This window comes from Festucalex cinctus, chromosome 8, assembly GCF_051991245.1.
Source record: "Festucalex cinctus isolate MCC-2025b chromosome 8, RoL_Fcin_1.0, whole genome shotgun sequence".
Taxonomy (NCBI): Eukaryota; Metazoa; Chordata; class Actinopteri; order Syngnathiformes; family Syngnathidae; genus Festucalex; species Festucalex cinctus.
In genome coordinates this window covers 22,246,431-22,267,903 of record NC_135418.1, presented here as the reverse complement: position 1 = coordinate 22,267,903, position 21,473 = coordinate 22,246,431, and the positions used below count along the sequence as shown (strand labels likewise).

General features: G+C 39.4%; 1 protein-coding gene across 6 annotated transcripts in view; it reads left to right on the top strand.

Annotated features, from left to right (window-relative positions):
- The window catches only part of kcnab2a (potassium voltage-gated channel subfamily A regulatory beta subunit 2a), a 69,936-nt gene that overhangs the window by 11,690 nt on the left and 36,773 nt on the right, over window positions 1-21,473 (top strand). For 3 of the 6 annotated variants that reach the window (XM_077528754.1, XM_077528750.1, XM_077528752.1), the window contains exons 2-3: window positions 11,114-11,281; window positions 12,559-12,600. In XM_077528754.1, coding sequence (XP_077384880.1) covers window positions 11,205-11,281; window positions 12,559-12,600 — 119 coding nt within the window. In that variant the 5' untranslated portion in view covers window positions 11,114-11,204. Of the gene's footprint in view, window positions 1-6,122; window positions 6,231-11,113; window positions 11,282-12,558; window positions 12,601-21,473 lie in introns of those variants that run through there. The other 3 variants (XM_077528756.1, XM_077528755.1, XM_077528753.1) reach the window with 2 other exon arrangements.

Genomic DNA, 21,473 nt, shown 5'->3' with positions numbered 1-21,473 from the left:
GAGGCTATGATGATAGTTTTAGCTGTTTTAGTTTAATAGTTTTGAAATCAATGAATCATTGTTTATTAATCGTGATTTCAGTCTCAATGAAAATAGTCGTCAGTTGTGGGGGTTTTTTTTTTCTCCCCCCATCATCGTCGAGCCCTAGTTTTTGTGTTAAAAAAAACAGCTCAAAAGTGTATAGACCTTGGCCACTGTCAAGAATAATTGTTTAATGTTATTATTAGTGATGCACAATATGAAAAATTTCAACCAATACCGATAACCGATAATTTCCTGCTTTGTATGGTCGATATCGGTACCGATAACCGATAATTTTTTTTTTTTTTTTTTTTTTTTTTTTTTTTTTTAGGATTCACACCTTAAGCATGGAAGAATGTTATATGAACAGAACATTAAGCCTTAATATTTTATTTCAATGCTGTTCAAACATGAAACAAATTACAACCTCTATAAGACTGAAATTTCAGATAAATAATACATTTTCATATAAATCTTACACTCTACAAGCTTACTGATTAGTATTTTCTAAATTTGAATGAAAAAAAATCGCAACAATCGACTTATAAATTCGTATCGGGATTAATCGGTATCGAATCGAATCGTGACCTGTGAATCGTGATACGAATCGAATCGTCAGGTACTAGGCAATTCACACCCCTAATATTTAATATAGTCTCCATATAATCTGCAATTTGGATATTCAGGAATGGCAAAACTGATGTCTTAGTAGCTCTTATTATAACAGCAAACAAGTGTATCGCTTTCAAATGTGTATTTATTTTTTTCTATATGAAATGGCTAACAGATAATTGACAAAATAAAATTACAAAATAAAATTAATAAAGAACTACAATTGGTTTATCTGGAAAAACAAAACATTCATGTATGTATGTATTAAGCAGTAGGAATGCATTTATTCAACCCTGTGCAATAGTGCATGAGGATGAGGTTGGTGAACGGTAGGTAAAATTATATGCATTGACATTTGTCAACCTTAATTAAAAAAAATGAAATCAAGTAAATGGACAAAAGTGCATACAAGTTTACAGAATTACTGGTATTGCAGCAACCCTTGTGGGTGCGTGGCTGGTCATTTCCCGTGGTTTGGACGGGCCATGAAGGCAACACAGACTTAAAATTACTGTTTAGTGGATAAGTAAGAAAAATCTAAATAAAGCATGTGGAAGGAGTAAAACTAGGGATTTTTTTTTTTTGTTCATAATGGTTTCTCTATCGCAGAATTTTCACCTATTGCAAGTGGGTCTGGAACATATGCCAGCGCCACACTTTTGCTGCATAAGCAATTGACAGAGGCAACGGTTCATGGTTACAGCAGCGCTCCTAGCAATGTTTCACATTCTCACATTCCTGCTGTTGGTCTCACATTTTTATCAAGGTTAATGTAACAGCACAGATGGCTTTGGCAGTCCATGGCATGACCTGGACACGTTGCCCAGACACGGTGGATCTGGAAGTAAATTCTGAAGCTACGGTTACCCCAGGGTGCCATAAATCAGTCAACAAGCGCATTTATCTTCAACAATGATTGGCTTTGACACGTACTGTGGGCAGGCCCACGGCATGTATGAAGACATGAATAAACAGCACGATGTTAACCCTTCATGCCTCAGGAAACCTGGCGCCCGCCATTCTCATGCTCGGCCGCACAGGCACTAAGGGGGCTTCTGGAGGTAGTCTGATGTAACATAGGTCTGTGTGTACAAAAGAGCACGTGATTGTCAGATCTATTATATATGTCCTATAGAAAATCAGAATGTGGCCGGCCTGCTTCGATTCATATACTACCACCCAGTCATTGTGCGGCGCATGTGGCTATTAAATTTGTCCTACTTTTGACAGAAGGTTTGGTGTTTTTATCCACTGCCCTGTTGGCACTGTTTGAGGCTAATATTCCACTTTAACACTATAGCGCACGACAAATACATGCTAGTAACCAGCTGCTAGACAGCATGAAACTTTTCTGTTGCTCTGTTCCATATGAAGAACATTTCTGCCAATGCCAATCAATAAATAGTCTGACTTAGAGAGACGTGTTAGAAAAGAGCAGCTGCACAAGTCTCGTGTAAGTGTGAGAAACTAGCGGCCTTGCTAATTCAAGCGTGAGCGAGTCAAACTGCCACGCACACACGTATGCTGGATGTGTTCAGATGAATGGAAGGAAGCGTGTGCAGTTGCTGCTTCTGAACTGGAGGATTTCTTCTGGCGTCTGCAAGATATCCAAAGGTTGGAGCATCATGATATGAACAGCATGAGTGCGAGTGGACAATGGATCGTAGTCGCTATATAAGTAAAGCTAATATTTTATGGCAAATCTGCATTTTATGTATAAATGTTGTTTAGCAGGAAACACAAGGTCAATTTGCTATCCATTCTGGGAATCTGGACGATGATTTCTTCATATCTAGAATAGGTGTGTGTGGGGAATATATAACAATAATGTAACAGTAAAATAAATGTAATAAAAATAATATAACAGTATATCATCATCAGTATTATTGTCAACGTTGCTTACAGTATGCCTCAAAGTAAAAATGAATGGATCCACTGATTGGCTGCGAAGTAGGAGGAAGTGATGGAAGTCCTCATTCTTTGAATCAGAATGCATAACTGCAAAAGAAGAGTAAGAAATAGACGTAATTCTGCTAATTTTTCTTGTTAACTCATTTGCTCCCAATAACGTGTAAATACGTTTTTTTATGTTCTACATGTCCCAAAGACGTATTTATACGTTTTTTTTATTTTTATTTTTTTTTTTTTTTATGCTAGACCTATAGAAGGCTTTGATGCAGCCTCTCAACTGCAAAGAACGGTTGCAGAAATGGTAGTTATTACAGAAACGGCCAGCAGGTGGCAGCAGAGCAAAGGAGATCAACCAGGGCCATGTAGAAAAAAAAACTCACAATTTTGAATAGATTTGTGAAAACTGATGAAACTTAGCTCTCTTCTAATGCTAATTGCTGCAAAACGGAAACAGATAGAAGCATACTTTTTTTTTTTTTTCCTGATGAAAGATGAGACTTTAATCTTTCTTTTGATAGTTTCCATGTTTTTATAGCAATAGAACACAATATTCTGTGGGCCTTGTAAAATCAGTCAAAATCCAGTAAAACAGCCGGGAGCGAACGGGACTGCTTCTGTGAAAATGGCTGGGAGTGAATGAGTTAAATATTGCTGTCGAATGTGGTTGAATGATGTTTTGCAGATCTTTTATGAAGTAATTTGAAATATAAATAAGTTGGTGTTGTTAGAACAGATTTTTGTGTGAATTTATGTGCTATTTTCCCCAGGAAATGCTGCTAAAATTCCAAAAGGAGGCATTCACATTCCGAGGTGCCACTGTCTCCATATCCTTGTGCAATTCAATAGACGTTGGGCGGAAAACTAAGCACAAACTTTACCATGCACTTTTCAAACACCTAAGTAAAACAAGGGCAAATGTGAGTTTTAAAGTGGAATGCTCGTCTGATTATTAATGTTGGTGGGTGAGCACAACACTCAGGATGCAATCCCATCTATTGAATGTCCATCTACTTTGTGTAATGCACAGCATGTTCTGTGTGTGCGTGTTGGCCATCCTTGATAAAATGACCACTTTGAGTGGGCAAAGTAGCATGGACTGTGTGAGTGAGGAGTTCTGTTAGTGGGCTGATGTACAATATTGTAATTTGCTAGTTAATCACATCACTTTTCATGCTGTTTTACTGTGCCAGGGCCGAACCAGGCTGCAGTTGTCCAGTGCACTGAATGTGGTTGTCTGCAGTGTTTTGCATATAGGAGCCACAAATCCCTTAAATCTAAAAAAATGTGGACATGTCATGATACTTGGTTGAAACTAGAGACTTCAGAGAGTCGCAAACACTTCTCGATGTCATTTCAGCCAGCATCAAGTACTTTGGGCCATCGTTCGCAAGTCTTGCATTAAAACGTCACCACTTTTTGAAGGAACCATGTCATGTTATTTTTATTGGTCATTTAGTCTATTTTTACTACTTTTTTTTTTTTTTTCCTCTTCGATGATGGTTTTATATTTCTGCTGCAGTGTGCTAATGTGCTCTCTTGGTGGACTGCCGCATTTTCCTCTCTCCGCAGTGATATCAATGGCCTGCAAAAGCCCTTAAAGCCATAAAGGCTGGCCTGTTCAATTCCACTTCAGTCTTTCTGGATGTCCATGTCTTTTGTGCAAGTGTGATTTATGCACGTATCGGACGGTGTTTTCTGTTGAAGCGCCAGTTTGTTATGCTGGGATGGGCTATAACTCTGCACAAGAGCTAAAGAAAGCGGACACAGCGAGTGCTGATTCATCTTCCTGCTGTCAGCGATACGAGCGTCTTGGGATCGTTCATCTCGTATTGCATCATAACCAGGAAATTGTGCGCTACAATTCATGCCGGTATTTCATGGATTATTATGCGCACAAGTTGGCCTTTAGTTTTTTTTTTTTTTGTGGTGTTCAAATTGAGCGTGCTTTTGTCCAATTGTCAGATTTTTTTTTTTTTTTTTTTTTTTTTAAAGCATAAAAAAGATGATATTCTTGTGACGTCAACACTGGAACACAACATGTCCTATGCAGACTCAGAAGGTCACATTTTCAAGAGGACGCCGCAGCACCTGAATGCATGGTGTGTGTGCGTGTGTGTGTGTGTGTGTGTGCACACTCCCCAGACACTTCATCAGGTATTTTTAACGGCTTTTTTTTGCCGAATCAGAGCTGTTGTAATTGTAGATCTCACCTTTTGCACAGAACCTAATCAAGTGATGTCCACAATGGGTGTGTGCTTTGACTCAGCTGTGGCATCCTGCAGTCAGATCAAATGTCAAGTTTAAACTTGCGCCCTGATCCCGTGGCATTACAGAATACAATAATAACCCCAAATTGACGGCCAGTAATAATGTTTACAATTGCTGTGATACATTAGTCACAAACCCCAAATACTGATTTTAGGGATACTTGACTCATTTAGACATTTTCAGCAATATGAAGTATTTTGTCGAATGACCTTGTGAATGTCATTACTTTTCATGTACAATTAAATCCTTTAAAAACACATTTTGCCACTTGCTATCGACTGAAAATCACACCATATGTGCTTTAAGGTGTGAAAGTTAGACGTTTTGTTGAATATTTTTCCATCAAAAATGGACATTAAAAAAATCAATTCGGCTGCCAATTGAATCGATTGGAGAATTGCGTGCTGTAGTATCGCGATATATTGCCGAATCGATTTTTTTTTAACACCCCTAGTAACACCAATCATCATGGCTCAGTTTCAGAATGTCACATGACCAAACCAGAAAACTGGTGCATTGAATTGGTTGTTACCTGAGCGCTGAGCACCCGTGATGTCATTTTGATGTCAGTTGCAAAATGGGATTTCAAAGTTAATTGTACATGAGAAATTCTGAAGTTATCAAACTAATTCTAGACAAACTATTCACTTTTCATTGCTGAAAATGGCTCAATGAGTCCGGTATCCCTTTAATGTCTGGCTCATGGGATACAAAATATATATTCCGAGACTTTTACGGATGAAGTTGTGATCTGTTTTCATCGGCGCTCATTTGTTGGCAGGATCACACCAAAACAAGGACCAAGGAAGAACCCATTTGTAGCTCTGTATCTCTTTAGAGGTGGTACCAGACCTGTAACAGGCAAGACAGTACCCAGTGAAAATTAGACTCATTTCCCGTAAACAGCGTCTTGTGAGTTCGTGAACCACGGTTCGACTCTAGTTAATTGTGCGGCGTTTGTAATCTTGACACCTTTTATGTTGGGATGACTGTAAACCAAGGACCCCCTGTAGGTGTCTTTTAAGTAGGAAGGCAGGATTAGTACTTTGTCATACATTTTTTTCCCCCCCACCGTCGCTACTTGTGAAAGCAATGGCTTTACAACTTCAGAGAGCGGCGCAAAACAACAAACTGAGGATTAGAGAGGCACTGCCGTGGATTTCTATGTTAGCATGTTTGACTTTGATCCTAAAAATGAATATCCCGGATCGTGACGATGAAACGGGCAAGCTGCCGTTGCCCGACTGAACTCCCGTGTAGGATATCCCTGGCAAATATTCGTCTGTTCGCCCGTCTCCCTTCTTCTGCAGCCATCTGCTTGGATCACTGCGTGTTTACCGCTGCTGCCAACATACTACACAACTCCGTATGGTGCTTTCCGGGCCAGCACTGCCTGCCTGCCTGCCTGCCTCGCTCACGTAAGCCCCGTCTCAAGAGGGAACTCACTCAGGCTGGGTGTGGGTGGATTTAGGGATGGGAAGCGTGTGAAGAGCAGCCTTTTGTGACTCAATTTTGCATTTGGTTTTGAAGAGAGAGAGGTGTATGAGATGATCTGTGTGTCTGTGTTGCCTTGTAACTGTGTCAACCAGGCATTGTTTCGCTTGCTCGCTCATTATTACTGTGATCGTTCAAGCATACTGAGGGACGTTGCTAATATTTCTGCTGTGAAATGCGTAATCAGTTGTTCACTTAAAATGGCCTTCTCGTACTGAAATACAGTTAACCATGTCCAATGTTTATAGTTGAAAATGGTGGGTCAACTTCAAACTTAGGGTTTTAAACCTGGGTTAGGATTTCATACATAGGTTAGATTTTGGAATGAGTTTAAAGACTAATTTCGGGACCAAATTAAGAGTTTGGGTTTCAAATTTTGTTTTAAAGCAACGATTAGGTTTTCAAGATGTTTGGATTCCAAACAGTGTTTGACAAACACTAACACTAAGTGAGGGTTTGAAACGTATTAATGTTAAAAGCCTAGGTTAGGGTTTCAAACACGCATTTATTGGGTTTAGGTACGGATTGAAGCCTGGATTAGCAGTTTAAACGTTTTTTTCTTTCTAAAATTTTGATAAGATATGTAAATATGAATTTTAATCAAATGTTAGCTGTTAGGATTAGAATTTTAAGTCAGGGTTAGAATTTTAAATTGTTTAAAGACAGAGTTGACATTTCAAGCCTTGTTTAAGATGTTAAAGCATTAAGATTTCAAGACAAGGTTAGAACATTATAGTTTCATGTCTCAGGTTTTCAAACAAGAGATTTATAGTATGCTATTTTGTGGCATGTCAACATACTTAATAGTCTCAGTTCTTTTAACTTGAAGTTACGATCATAATGGTTTGATAAATGCATTAGTGCAATCCTGCAGTTGTACTCCAATATCATCTCCTGTCTTCACATTTTTCTTTGTACATTGTGTCTTTTTGTCAGTTTGCAGCTTTCAATTTAAGAAAGTACACCCTGGCCCTTTAGAGCGGTAAATCTGAGCCTTCCAAGTTGGGCCAGGATAAGTGTGCATTGTACCGCAGTGCTGCAGTCCCAGTAGGAGCAGCAGCAGCAGCAGCATCCTGTCCAGCTCTGCAGCTCTCACTCCAGGCATCTGTGCTGCAATGCTAGACAACATGCCACAGTCTCAGCAGGCCTTGGGCACCATCTCAATAAATGAAAACACCTGATAAGATACTATCACTATTTTGCGAAGTTTTGCGAAGTTTTCAGACGTCTTAGTTCATTAACGAAATACCCATGTAGACACCATACAAAGTAGTACAGTTTAGCAGCGGCCTTGAGGTACAACTAGTGATACGAGTCTTGCATCTGGCTGATTTTGCTCTGACTTTAGTGCACATATTTGAGATACAAGCGCTGTATGGTGGCAGTCAACTCACTTCACAACAAGCAGCACTTTAGCAGATAGTGAACATTGCTTTAAAAAAAAAAAGAGGCTTCAAACGGTTTGTTTCCTCACCCATTTGACATTTACTGTCAAACTAAACTTAAAACAAGAAGAATTAGATGTGTAATTGAAGATGGCATTTTTCTTTCCCATTACATCAGCAAACTCGCATTCAAATGAATGAAGGCGGCTGCTGTTTACGCTTTGGATTTCGTCATGGTGATCACGTGACTGGATGATGGTGCCGCCCAGGTCTTGTTTAAAAAAAAAATAAAAAAAAATAAATAAAAATTAAAAAAAAATCAGGGAGTACGATGCTGGATAAATTTGCACTTTTATTCTTTATACTAGAGCTGTCAAACAATTATTTTTTTAATCAGATTAATCACATTTCTACATTTAATGTTATGAGAACAACAACATTTTTTGATCCACTGCACACACTCTCATCCTCCTCTTTTTCTAATCAGTAAGAAAAAAAAAATGACCCCAACATTTTGACATGAACAAATATTCTGATTGTCATACACAAACATTTATTAATGCGGTCAAAATTAATAGTGTGATTAATTTGCATTAATACATGATTAATGCGATAATTTTTTGGGATTAATTCATGAGAACACTTTAATTTTGTCAGCACTACTTTGTACACACTTCCTAATCAAATACTGGGAAATTAATTTTCAGTGATGTACCTTATTTCTTTAATGTCACTAAACGAATCAAATCGCTCATGAAAAACATTGCTGTTGTGGTATTATGACTTCTAAACAATGCATGTAGACACATTATATAACAGTATTCACGGGCATAAATTTATTCTGTTTTATATACGGCTAACATTACTGCAGCTTACTGATGATGGATGGATGGATGGATATTGAATTCACCGCATAGACATTAAATATTGTATCAGTCCTATGTGTGACAACAAACAAGCACGAGCTTTTCCACAAGGTTACACTACAACATTTTGTTTTTGATGTTTGTGGAGTGTTTCTGCCAAAATTCTGACCCCCCCCCAACAACTTTTCTACAAAGCGATGGGCCCCTTCTGCCAGAGAGCTTGCTTTGATTTATGCCAACACAACCCACTCCCACTCCTGATGCCTTGACACTGACGGATGACTTTGTAGTCTTTGTAGTAAATCAGCTCGCGGGTCTTTTATCCATCAGGGTCACGCCATCATCATCGCCACCATCATCACCTGATGGCTGGGCTGGCCGCCGTCCCTTTTTGTGCTCTGATTGAAATGAATGGGAAGGGGACGTTAAACGAGTCCTTGGGAACGCAGGACGACTTATCGGGAGAAATTGATGGGAGGGAAAAGTCACCTTTGGTGTTGTCGTTATCGTTATGAGCCAAGACTCGGGTGAGCTCAGTCACCGGTGAAATGAGGTAGCGCAAGGTGCTCATCCCACCGCTTTGTCCGGGTGACAGATGCTTCTCTACTTTGTCCTCTGCTGTTAGCATAAAGAAAGGTGAGCTGACCCTGATGAAAATTTATGTGTACAACGGTTGAACTTATAAACTCCAAAGCAACCCTTGTGACCTCAAAAAGCGTCATGTTTGAAAATCAAAATTTTCCATTGCTGATATTATGGAGCATAGGGACAGAGTCCTACCATGAATATGAAAGAAAAATGAGTAATAATTACCTTTACTGTATTTTCCCCCTTTTTATTAATTTCATGGATCCCACGAGTGCGCACAAAAAAAAAAAAAACTATTCAGAGAAAGAAAAGCAAACAAGCTTAATCATTGTGATAGTCCTCAACCCAAAAACATAACCGAAGCTAAAAATTAAACTCCAAAAATAAAAGAACACACAAAGTGTAACATTGGGGGGCGGAAAAAACAAAAATTAAATTTAAAATTATATTTCTATCTCTGTTAAGCAAATGCTCCACTTCCTATTCCTATACTGAGTTTGTTTTTTGTTACAGTTATCTTTTCTAAACTATATTGATAATAAATCCTATTTTAAAATATTTTAGACATTAATTTGGTATTGTTATAGTTTTAAAAATAAACATTTAACCCAACAATAACATGGCATTCAAAAAAAGGTGTACAGTTCTTTTCAGAAAGTCCAAACATTCATGGGTGTAATTTTTAAAAATAACTCAAATTTTTTCCAACCAAAGTTGAACTGTCCTCCAGAACATATGGACAAAAATAAAACAAATGCAGCAGGTCTTCCTCTTCCTCCCCACGGAAGCTGCAGTGAGGGTCATTTACCTTTTTTCCTTTTTTTTTTTGTTTTGTTATTTTATATATATAAAAAAATAAGATGAAATATTTAAAATAATACTTGCATAAAATTGGAACATTGAATTAATTAGTCTTCCCAAAATAAGATGGGTCTGTGGGGGAAAAGTAGTGCATAAATACCCTTTATATTTTAGGTCTGTTTAAGCGTTCAAAGCGCTCGCAGGACAAAGCAGAAAAATAAATAAATCGGCTGAATGGCGGCCCGCATCTCAAAAATTTCCAAGTGGAGGGTCTCTTGTATCTCAGGGGACCACCACGATGGTGTGAAAATAAGTAGAAACCTAACAAAATAAAGCAAAACCGCCCATAATAGTTTCACTCAGTAACTTCCTCCTTTGCGTCCCAGAGTTGATGTTTTGAGTCGAGTGCCTTACCTAACCCAACACGATCTGCTGTAAGCAGCCAGACACTTCACCCTCGGTGAGGCCACCCTCTCAGCAGCACTGACCTGCTTCTCGGGCCGACACTGAATTATTTATAGAATTGTGTCACCCAAAAGCAGCTGTATTTGTCTCTCACGCACGTTGCAACCATCAAATCAGAGGAACTAATCAATATAGTGACGAATGTATGCAATTCCTTGTTGTTGCTTCATGTGTGTGTTTTTTTTGTTTTTGTTGCTGCAATTATTGCAATTAATAGATGCTTTATTAGATGGGATCATCTTTAGCCTGTGTTAGATTTTCATGGTGTGTATGAGTGCCATTTATAATCCAGGCTGGTACTGACTCGTACTATAGATGCACAGCCAAAGTTGATGTATGGTTTTTCTACTCTGAGCTGCAGTGTGAGGAGAGGCCTCCATCTAGTGGCAGAAATGTGTATCTGCTTGGTTTTTCATCTTGGTCATTCATGGTGAATATATTTATTCATCATGAGGTAAACAAATGGATTGTAACTGTTTTATGCTGGGAGGAGTTTGTTACCTTTTACATTCTGCACCGTCTCCACTCAACCAACTTTGCTTTTTGCAAAGTAGCCTAATAAGTAAGACTTGTCAGTCTTTTGTAGAATGTTCATCCAAAATAAAATAAATAAATAAAACTGAATTTGATTTCAGGCTTGATTCCACTTAATTGAAGATGCAAGCTCTGACCTTTTTTCTCTGGCTTCTCTCTCCCTGGCAGAGGCCCACGTCGGCGCTAGACCGTCCCTCGTGGTTGCGGTGAAAGAACACCACCCCTGGCAGGCTGGCCGCGCTCCCTTCCTCCTGCCTCCATGTATCCTGAATCGACAACAGACTCCCCCGCTCGCCTCTCCCTTCGACAGACGGGTTCGCCCGGAATGATCTACAGGTGAGTCCGGAGAGGTACACTTTTACGATGACTGTGTTTTTATGTAAGGTCGTCCACTGATGTTGGACGAAATGGCTTACAATAAAGCCATGTCTGAACTAGGTTACATGCGTTTTGTGTTTTCACTCCTCTTGTAGTGCCTCGTATAGATGTCTGGCAAAGATTGACTGTCGTAAAAATAGAAAGAAGAAAAAGTAGTAACAGAAGAAGGAATTGAAGCTGTAAAGCTAACGGCTATCTTTTGTGGTAAATACATACAGTACAGTTTTAAACACTTCAGCTTATTATTATCATGGTGAAGCATTATACAAACATTCAACATAAACAGTTCTCTATTTGTGTCTGATAACAATGCCAACTTCAGGTAGCTTCCTAATTTCGTTATATTTCCCTTTCATGTAATAATCACCGAGTCGGGCAAACTCTGTTAAACGCACCCATAAGGCTTTTTTGCCATTGTAAATATTAACAGTTTAGTTGTTGGCACCAACCATTTTTCCTATCAGTTTGGGAATGAAAGTCAATTTTAACACACCAACCACCACAGCTAATTGCTCATGATATTTGAAAGAAATCCAACAACTGGACCTTTTTTGGCTTTGACCATTTAATAAAGGAGGAAAAAACAACTTCTGTGCTGGTATGTGAGTAGCCTACTGAATGTGTGAAACCCTGCATAACAGACAGCGATGAAGCTTGCAATGTAACGCGGTGGCTTTGCTTGCTTCTTTCGCTCCGATCATGATGATGCAATAATTCAAATTTGACATATTTGGTGCAGTTGCTGTTATTTATGCTGAGTGCGAATCCATTACATCAAGAAATGGGATTCAACTGTCAGAAAGGGCTTTTTCAATTAAAAACAAACAGCAAATGTGTTAGGTGCACATTGCTTAAATGTATAGTTGTTGACTGTGGGTTAGTGTTACATAAATATACTTTGTTAGCTAAAGAGTCCACTAGCATTAGTGTTTGTTTGTTTACGCAGCACTGTGGACTCACTTTGTTTGTCAAGATTAACCTGCACTCTCTTATTTGAACAGCAAGTGGCGCCATTGTTTAGTGATAGTTGACAGGGATATTTTGTTACCTTATGATTATTATTATTATTATTTTTGTAGTGTAGTCTTCTGTATTTCTGCTTGTATCAACTTTGCATGCTTTATCCCAGCACCGTTCAATCACAGACTCATGTTGCCACCATTACTAACCTCTTTCCTTCCGTGCTTACATTAACCAGCACCTCAATTTCTGCTTTTGTCTCCTGATGCCTTCAGTGCTCGCTATGGAAGTCCAAAAAGACAGCTGCAGTTCTACAGGTATTGGTCTTTCTTCTGTATCTATCCTTCACCCCTGCTACTTCACGTACATTTACATTCCTAAGGTGAATTTCCCAGTCCTTTATTATGTACTTTTTGCACTCTCAATGCATAGATCCAATCGGGCTGATCTTGGATTCAGTCTGAAATTTTTCCACAAAACCTTTTTGACGTAACATTAAACGCGTCATGGTTATGAGCAAGAAAGTGTTGAGTTTTACTTTAGAAATTAAATTTTTCTTTGGCACCATCTGGTGACTTTAATAATATAACTATTGTACTTCTTCAGTACTGCAGTATCTGTGCCTACTAGTGATTTTGTGACAGCTTAAGGTTGTTTGAAAGCGCTATATAAATAAAGATGACTTGACTTTAAAAGGCTGGGCCTGGCCTTTTAAGGGAAGCATCAGGCATCAATGAATGAGAGTATTAATTTGTCTGGCTGGTAATTGGCTAAACGTGTTGAACAACTCGGTGACAGCCGTGGCAAATGGTAAGTCGTGTGAATATGCGCTTGTTTATTTCATTACCTTCACTCAATAAAATGATTGAACATGCACAAGGAGCTGTGCCAATCCTTTGGGTGGGGGAACAATTCTCTCGAACTAGTGGTGGTAGGCTATATTAACTCATTGCTCCCAATAACGTATAAATATGTTTTTGTTTTTAATGTTCTAAGTGTCCCAAAGACGTGTTTATACGTTTTTTTGTTGTTGTTTTTTTTATGCTAGAGCATACAGAAGGCTTTGATGCAGCCTCTCAACTGCAAAGAACGGTTGCAGAAATGGTAGTTATTACACAAACGGCCAGCAGGTGGCAGCAGAGCAAAAGAGATCAACCAGGGCCATGTAGAAAAAAAGCTCAATTACTTACAATTTTAAATAGATTTGTGGAAAACTGATGAAACTTAGCTCTCTTCTAATGCTAATTGCTGCAAAACGGAAACAGAAACATACTTCTTTTTTTTTTTTCCTGATGAAAGACGAGACTTTAATCTTTCTTTTGATAGGTTCCATGCTTTTATAGCAAAAGAACGCAATATTCTGTGGGCCTTGCAAATTCAGTCAAAATCCAGTAAAACAGCCGGGAGCGAACGGGATTGCTTCTGTGAAAATGGCTTGGGAGTGAATGAGTTAAATTGGCTAACATAACAGTGTAGCTAACATTTTACCATGGACCATGTATGTCATTTCATTTGTACATTTCAACAGGCACAGTACACTTTGATGATAATGATAACCATGGTGATTTACATGATCACAAACGTACATCATTCATTGTCATTCGCATTCTAAAAATCTCTCAGTGAATAATCTGCGATGCAGTGCAAGAAGTGAACCTCGATATACAGTAGCGACTGCTCACATTCTGCTGATCTGAGTGCTAAGAAGCGCAGATGATGTCACAAACTCATAATGATTTCTGGCTTGGCGCCTTGCACTTTTCTGTCCTTTTTTTATTTCATTTTTTTTAAGTGCAAAATTGTCTGACTCGCTGCTGCCTCTTCCTCTACATGAGGCCGGTCGATACAGCCTCGTTATCTCCGTCGCTCCAACAAGCCTGGCTTGCTAATGTTTGCTTAATCTGATAACGTAGTGTTTGTGTTGTGCTTACGGCATCATAATTAACGTCCCATGCCTTACATTAACATTAACCTCAATGTTATTCCGGATGAGGAAGACGCACCGCTCAGTCTGTATCGGGGGGGAACATACATAAATACTTGGTCTTAACAGCTGTGGTATTTCTTTTATCCAGTTGTGTTAAAATAGAAGGACTTTTCCTCTCTTGTACTGTGTCTTTGGTGAGGTCTTTAGAAATACAAGCAAGGGCTGTGCAATTAATCAAAATTCCATTACGGTTTCAATTATTACACTCCATGATTAGAACATTTTCATAATTGTAAAAAAACAATTATTAATACTAATTTTCAGTTGTTTTGAGGCATGCACACACGAGTTCCTCCGAATTTTTTGGCCGATCATCGATCAGCAACCGAGTTTGCACAAAACGATAGCGGATCACCAATTTGATCAGAATATTGAGTAATGTATCTATTTGAGACGTTTCATATTTACTCTACAGTCGACTGCCAGCATTTGAGAGGTATCGGAACTGGCCCGGCCTAACGATAGTGAAAACTATGTATAATTGACACCAATTGAAATCCATGGAGCAAATAATAAACGATAAAAATGAATATAACATCATGTACTGTCTTATTTTGCCCAACTGGAAAGAAAGAGGAGGAGCGTGTGCAGTGGATCAAAAAAAAAATGTTGAAATGTCCTCATAAAATTAAATGGTGAAAGAATTAACACACAACAGCGGACAAATAATGTTGATTAAAAAGCCTTTTTAATAAGCAATTAATCAAAATCCTAAGATGTGATTCATCTGACTAAAAAAATGTAATCGTTTGACAGCTCTAGTATAAAGTCTAATAGTGAGCATATTTAAGTTCAAAATCTGCACTTAGATCTATTGAAATTACTTAAATATTACAATAGTTCTATGGCAATTTATAAGTGTGCACCAAGTAAACTCCAATGCATTATGTATGTTTATTAGTGTTGTTCCGATACCGGTATTGGTATCGGTATCGGTGACTACTAACAAGTAACATGCCAATACCATTAATTCCAAGGCTAATATAGGACAACGTTCACTGATATGTGACATGTTCACTGCATACTGATCTAAGATATCCTATTGGCCCTTGAATGCTTTAAACCAATGGCAGGGCAGCTTTTTCATGTTGAGAAAAAAAAAAACCTGAGGTATCGGTATGGTATCGGCATCGGCCGATACTTCAAAGCTTGGTATCAGAATCGGTATCAGGAGGCAAAAAACGGTATCGGAACAACTAATGTTTATACAAGGAAACCATACTTGAATTTGTACATTTGCACCTTTTTATTTTTATTTTTTTTAAGAACTACTTTTATACATTTTGTTTGGCCCAAAAGGTACTTACATGTTTAGTTTTTTATTTGTCATAATATTTAAAATTTTCTTTTTTTTTCTTATCTTGTACCAATAAAAAATTGTTCGAATAATCATGATTACCAAATTAATCTTGATTACGATTTTTTTTTTCATAATCAAGCAGCCCTAATACAAACTCATTCAAACTTTTCATATTATTCACTACTGTTTATGCAACATCTATATGCGCATGTTGCCAAGAATCGTACAAAGCCCGGAGGTGAACCCATGACCCCTGAACTGTGAGGTGAATGTGCTAAGCAGTCATCAAGGCACTTAAACCATATCTCAAGGCACGACTAATTGCTAATTGAATTGGGGCTTGTAGTCGATGTGATCCAAACAAACTGTATGTGACCCAGACGTGAAGATATGTATGCGTGGTTTTCACACGGTTAGGTTGTGATTTGTGGTTTGTCCGTCCCTAGCTAGTACATGTCTTCATACAAGCGTGGCGGGTGGTTGCTCAGCATTTCTGTTTGTCTGTTTTCAACATGCGCTCAAGCCTGCGTAGCTGATTATCGCGCCGCCCTAAGTAGTCTTTCCTGTGCAACAACAATCAGAGGCTTTTAGCGCAAAAAGCTTTGGTGAATAATTCAGTGCTGATATTATTTGCTGAGGCTAGCAGAATCAGGACCGAGCCTCTAAACGCCGTAAATGGATTTCTTCCACGAGATCTGCCCCGGGGAGGGGATGAGGCGAGGTGTTGCTTGCGGTGGTAGATGGTGGTCCGAGTGGCGAGGGGAGGAAAGGGATGCGCTCCCTTACTCGCTAATTGGTTTAGACGTTTCCAAGTAAGACACTCCCAGTTTGGGTGGACCCACTTGGTTCGGTCTGCAGTGCAGTGTGGCTTTATAAGCGCCGGCACGCACCGTTCGACCTTGCTCATGAGCCGACCCCAAAGAAACCGGGTGAGTTTGTGGAAAATCTGTTGCCGCCGGCGGCCAACGTTTGTTAGCATGTGCGAAAAGTCAACTTTCTAAGTGTGGAGCGTGCATGCTGCCTAGTTTTCAAGTCAACTTCTTAAGTTTGTCCACATGGTGAAAACTTGAATAAATGTGAGAGGTTCTTTATGATGTCGTCACGTGATCGTTCCTTATCACAGAATTAACATATCCAGCGCTTGGACACTTTTTTTTTTTTAATAGTATGATTAGGATAGTCCATGTTATATTGGTAGCCATGTATATCTGAAACTTAAAAAATAATTGATTTCCACCTTAACTGTACTTGTCAACTGTTTTAATCCATGGCAGACAATGTTTCATAGCACCCTTTTTTAAATTATGAACTTGAATATGGTATGTGATTTAATCGGAATGCTCAGCCAAGTTCTAAAATATACACGTCCAGAGCTTGTAGAGTAATTGATTGAGTTGCTTGTTCTGTACGTGTTCATTAAAATTCCAGTAGTGGTGCGTACATGCTGTTCCCTTGCACTGGCGTAATCAACACAGTGCTGCCCTCTGTTGATTTACGGAAAGTGTTGGATTCTGCTTGAGGATTACAGAGATTAAGAGATGTTAAAACACAATGGTCTTTGGAGCTTTTACATTGTCAAATGTCATATTTGGTGAAGAAACAAACACAATTGTTATTTTGACTTCTGCTGGTGTTTGTTTATTCAAATCAAATTGTGGTTTTCCCTTTTGTTGTCCACAACGAGTCGGGTTGTGTTTTCGCTTGTTGCATGCCTGGATGGCTTAAATGGCATGTGTCCTGTTTCTTGAGCACTTGAATGCTGCCTATCAGTGTCACCCTGCCCGTGGCGCACCTGTCGGGGGAGGGAGAGGCGGGGGCGGAGTGGGTTGTGGGCCCAGTGTTGATTACAGGATGCATGGCCATTGTACAGTCCGGAGCACGAGAGATCTTTTCTAAATGGAGCTGGTGGACCCTTCGTTGCATCTCTGTAGCGTCTTCATAGTTTGTCAAGGAGGCAAAAGTGGGAGGGAGGGGTTGGCATGTTTACAGGAGGCTATGTCGGTAGCCCCCAGGGGGTTCCCAGCACGCTCAAGTCCGGTGGTCACTGTCCTGCTGAAAACCTGCAGATCCCCAAACCCTCAGCGCCGAGCAGCGGCGTTCGCAAGAGCAACAGCAGCAGCAGCGGAAGGATGCTGTCCATGACGTACAGCGAGAGCATCCGGAGCGGGATCAACCGCTACCACTCGGACCAGGGGCTCAACCAGCCCCCGAGCAGGCCCACCGACCAGGGCGAGCTGCAGAAGCTGCGGGAGCAGAGGATCGCAGCTCAAGTCAAGAACATGGAAGACTTCTTGAAGATGAACGGCCTGACCTTGGAAGAGTGTGTGTCCTATCAGACAGGCATGAAGTACAGGTAAGAGCGCCGTATTGAGGGCCTGCCAAGTATATGCGTGGAGGAGGTCAGATATTTGAGGCCTGGCTGCACGTCCATGTGTGAGGAGATGGTAGGATTTGGTTTAAAATCCAATTTCTGTTTTGTTTGTTTTTTGGGGGTCTTCTGGTCTAGTCTTATGGAGTCTGGTTTCATTTCACCATTGGCTAGTTGCATATTTGCCGAAAAACCAGTAGGTATGTCTGTAGAAATTATGCAGCACATAGCTAGAGTAGTGGCTTATTGTGTAAATCTATTGTATCAGTTATTTTGACTGAAGCAACCCCCTTTGTGCCTGGCTGTTTTACTGGATTTTGACTGATTTTGCAAGGCCCACAGAATATTGTGGTCTAGTGCTATAAAAACATGGAACCTACCAAAATGAAGATTAAAGTCTCTTCTTTCATCAGGAAAAAAAAAATATTTTTATCTGTTTTCATTTTGCAGCAGTTAGCATATAGCTAAGCTTCAACATTCACATTCTAGGTGAAAACACAGGGGAAAAAAACAGCTTGTTACAACATGGCCCTGGCTGATCTCTTATACTCTGCTGCCACCTGCTGGCCATTTTTTGTAATAACTACCATTGCTTTAAGCCACTTATTCATTTCAGAAGCTGCATCAAAGCCTTCTGTATGCTCGTGCATAAAAAAGACAAAATAACGTATAACTACGTTTTTGGGAGTGTGTGCCATCTGATTCTAATGCCACGGTTGGATCTGGGCGATTTGAGGCTCGTTTGTGAGCTACAATGCCATCAAGATTGCTTTGAGGTGTACTTAAGGTTGTAACTTTGCCACGTGAGGAAATACCATTTGTCTTGGAACACCACATTAATATCTTTCCCTTCAATTTTCTTCATACTGTTTTAGTACAACTTTGTTTGCCAAACTCACTTGCTGTTCGTGCTGAAATCACGCCGCCACAATCTCTCCTATTGGATGTGCCAGGATGTCATCACAGTGCATCGCCACCCAAATTGAACATGCCACACCGCCAGCCGCTGCGGCACGATGCTGCGCTTGTGACAGTTACATACTCTGCAGTTTTATACTTTCATGTATTATGGCAACCGTGAATGCTCGAACCACCACTCTGGCTGTGACTTCCTGTTTAGAGAGTTAGAGCAGAGCCTCAAAAAAATGGCACAAATCTCACTCACGCTGGACTGTACAGAAAATTCTGCCGCCAATTTTATAATCAACATTCTTGAACCATGCACCAGAATGAAAAAATGCTGTTTAGTCAATGGAGCAGGCTAAGCTGGTGTCTTACACTAAAATCTGTCAATATGCATATTGCAACTCATGTCAGTCATGACTGCTGCTACTGCACAGAAGCTGGTTTATCTTTCACGTTTTTTTTTTCTTTCTTTTTTTAAGACGAATATACTGCGTCATTATGTTAGTGGGAATATAAATAATTTACTCTACTACTAGTCTACTCTCATTCACTTACTCTGATCATTTATTTATCAAGACAAACTGTACACTTGCGGGCCACAACATTAGGAACATCACATTTTCATGATTGTTTACAACAGTCTTTCAGAGACATATATATATATATATATATATATATTTTTTTTTTTAGGACTAAAAACCTGTGGGCCACCAACTTTAAACTGTCTTAAACTGACTTTGAACTATGAAATTTGTTGTCTGCAGCCATTCCGATAGGGGATGTTAGCGTCTTCTCTATGCTCCTTGCCAGTGTTTCCATTTTTTTCATTTCACAAAAAATTCAGCTTCTAAATTACTTGCAAACTAGTCTTAGTTTATTGTGGACTACCTGACCAATACCAGTTCTGCCTGGACCACATCTTAAGAAACTCATTGATAAAACTCTGCTGCATCTTGTTGATGGAAACATAAATCAAGCGCAGTTCTTCACACCCGTCAACTACCTACAGCAATAAACATATTGATAATTTGATGTAAGGATGAACATGGAGCTTATTCTGAAATAAGATGGCATCTGGCTGATCAGTATAATGAGAACAGTATCATATAATTGTGGATCAGCTACATACACAAGTTTAACCAAGCAGATACGATTGCAAATAGTGACACAGTGTATTGCTACACGACACGCAACAACCACTATCATAAACACTGCAACGTCTACAGTGCCGTTTTAAGAAGTCACAATTTTCATTATGGCTAACCAGACAGTTTGATTTGCGTGGGGCCAGACGGGAAGCAGCGCGTCTCCACTTTGAGCTACGTACAGTATATGGAGAGTGAAGTATGGATCTACATAGCTACTTCCACTAATGGACGTGGTAATGACCCCCATTTGGCTTCTCATGCGAGCATACTATAGTTATGTTTTACCATAACCGTTTCTCCGTATTCAGTAAGACTGTTTTTATGGACTCATTATGAAACTGTTTTACTTACCGTGTGACAGTGGTTTGTTTTGTCTTATGACTGTACATACAGTATATGCAGATGCCTTAATTATATTTGACACCAGGGGGCAGAAGAGCATGGTCCATACTTGGCTTGATGTCATACATTTATTTGATAAAAGATGCAGGCAGGTGCTCTTTGATGCTGCTATGTATGCTTCACAGTTCTGAGTGTGTATAGTTGTTTGTGCCTGAAATTGGCTAGCAACCAGTCCAGGGGGTTTCTCTTACCAAAAATCAGCTGGGATAGTCTCCAGCTTACCCTGTGGACAACAATTGAAAGAATTGATCATTTGAGGTCAATCTTTGGCAGTGTTCTGCCAGTAGTAGCTAGAAGCCACTAGAGGGGGTTCATGTTCCGATTAAGCACTTTGGATTGACATTGAACAGATGGAGGCCCAGTCAGGAAAATGTCGAAAACATCACGATGGATAGCATCGATTAGGAGTGCAGACGTTCTGGAGCATATCCCAGCTGAGTTTTGGCACACAAAAAAAAAATGTAGGGTACACCCTGAACCAGTTACCAGTTGATGGCACAAACTTTGTGCCTTGCCATCAAGGTTAAACAACTATTCATATTCCCATTCAGACCAATGGAGCATTTTAGTCTTTTGATAGTCATTTGACTGTCAAAACAACAATATAAAGATTATAGCAACACTGTTTTTAATTGCCACAACAATAAACTAAATGCATTTGAAAATAAAATGCTTTGGAATACAACATGCCTGAACAGATTACCTGCATATTATATGTACTATACTGACTTATGTCCTTTAACACATTTTGCCATTTCCTTGTGTTAAAGCATCCAAAAGTGGGTTACAGTTTAAATGTTTTGCACAGACCTGATAAATAGCCAACAAATCAACAACTGGAAAAATATTATTCTCATTTCTTGGTGTGAGTGTAGAAGGTTTCCCGTTATTACTTATTCTTTTCTTTTTCTGCAAACTCAACTCAAGTGAAAACCCCACATACAGTATTTTCCATTATTGAAAAATCACGTGCCAAGAAACCATGATGAAGTAAGTTGAGGAGCTTCATGGACAAAACGAGTACTTTGGCGCCATCCTGTGACATCTATTGGAAACGAACCCTTTTGGGGCAGTGAGTC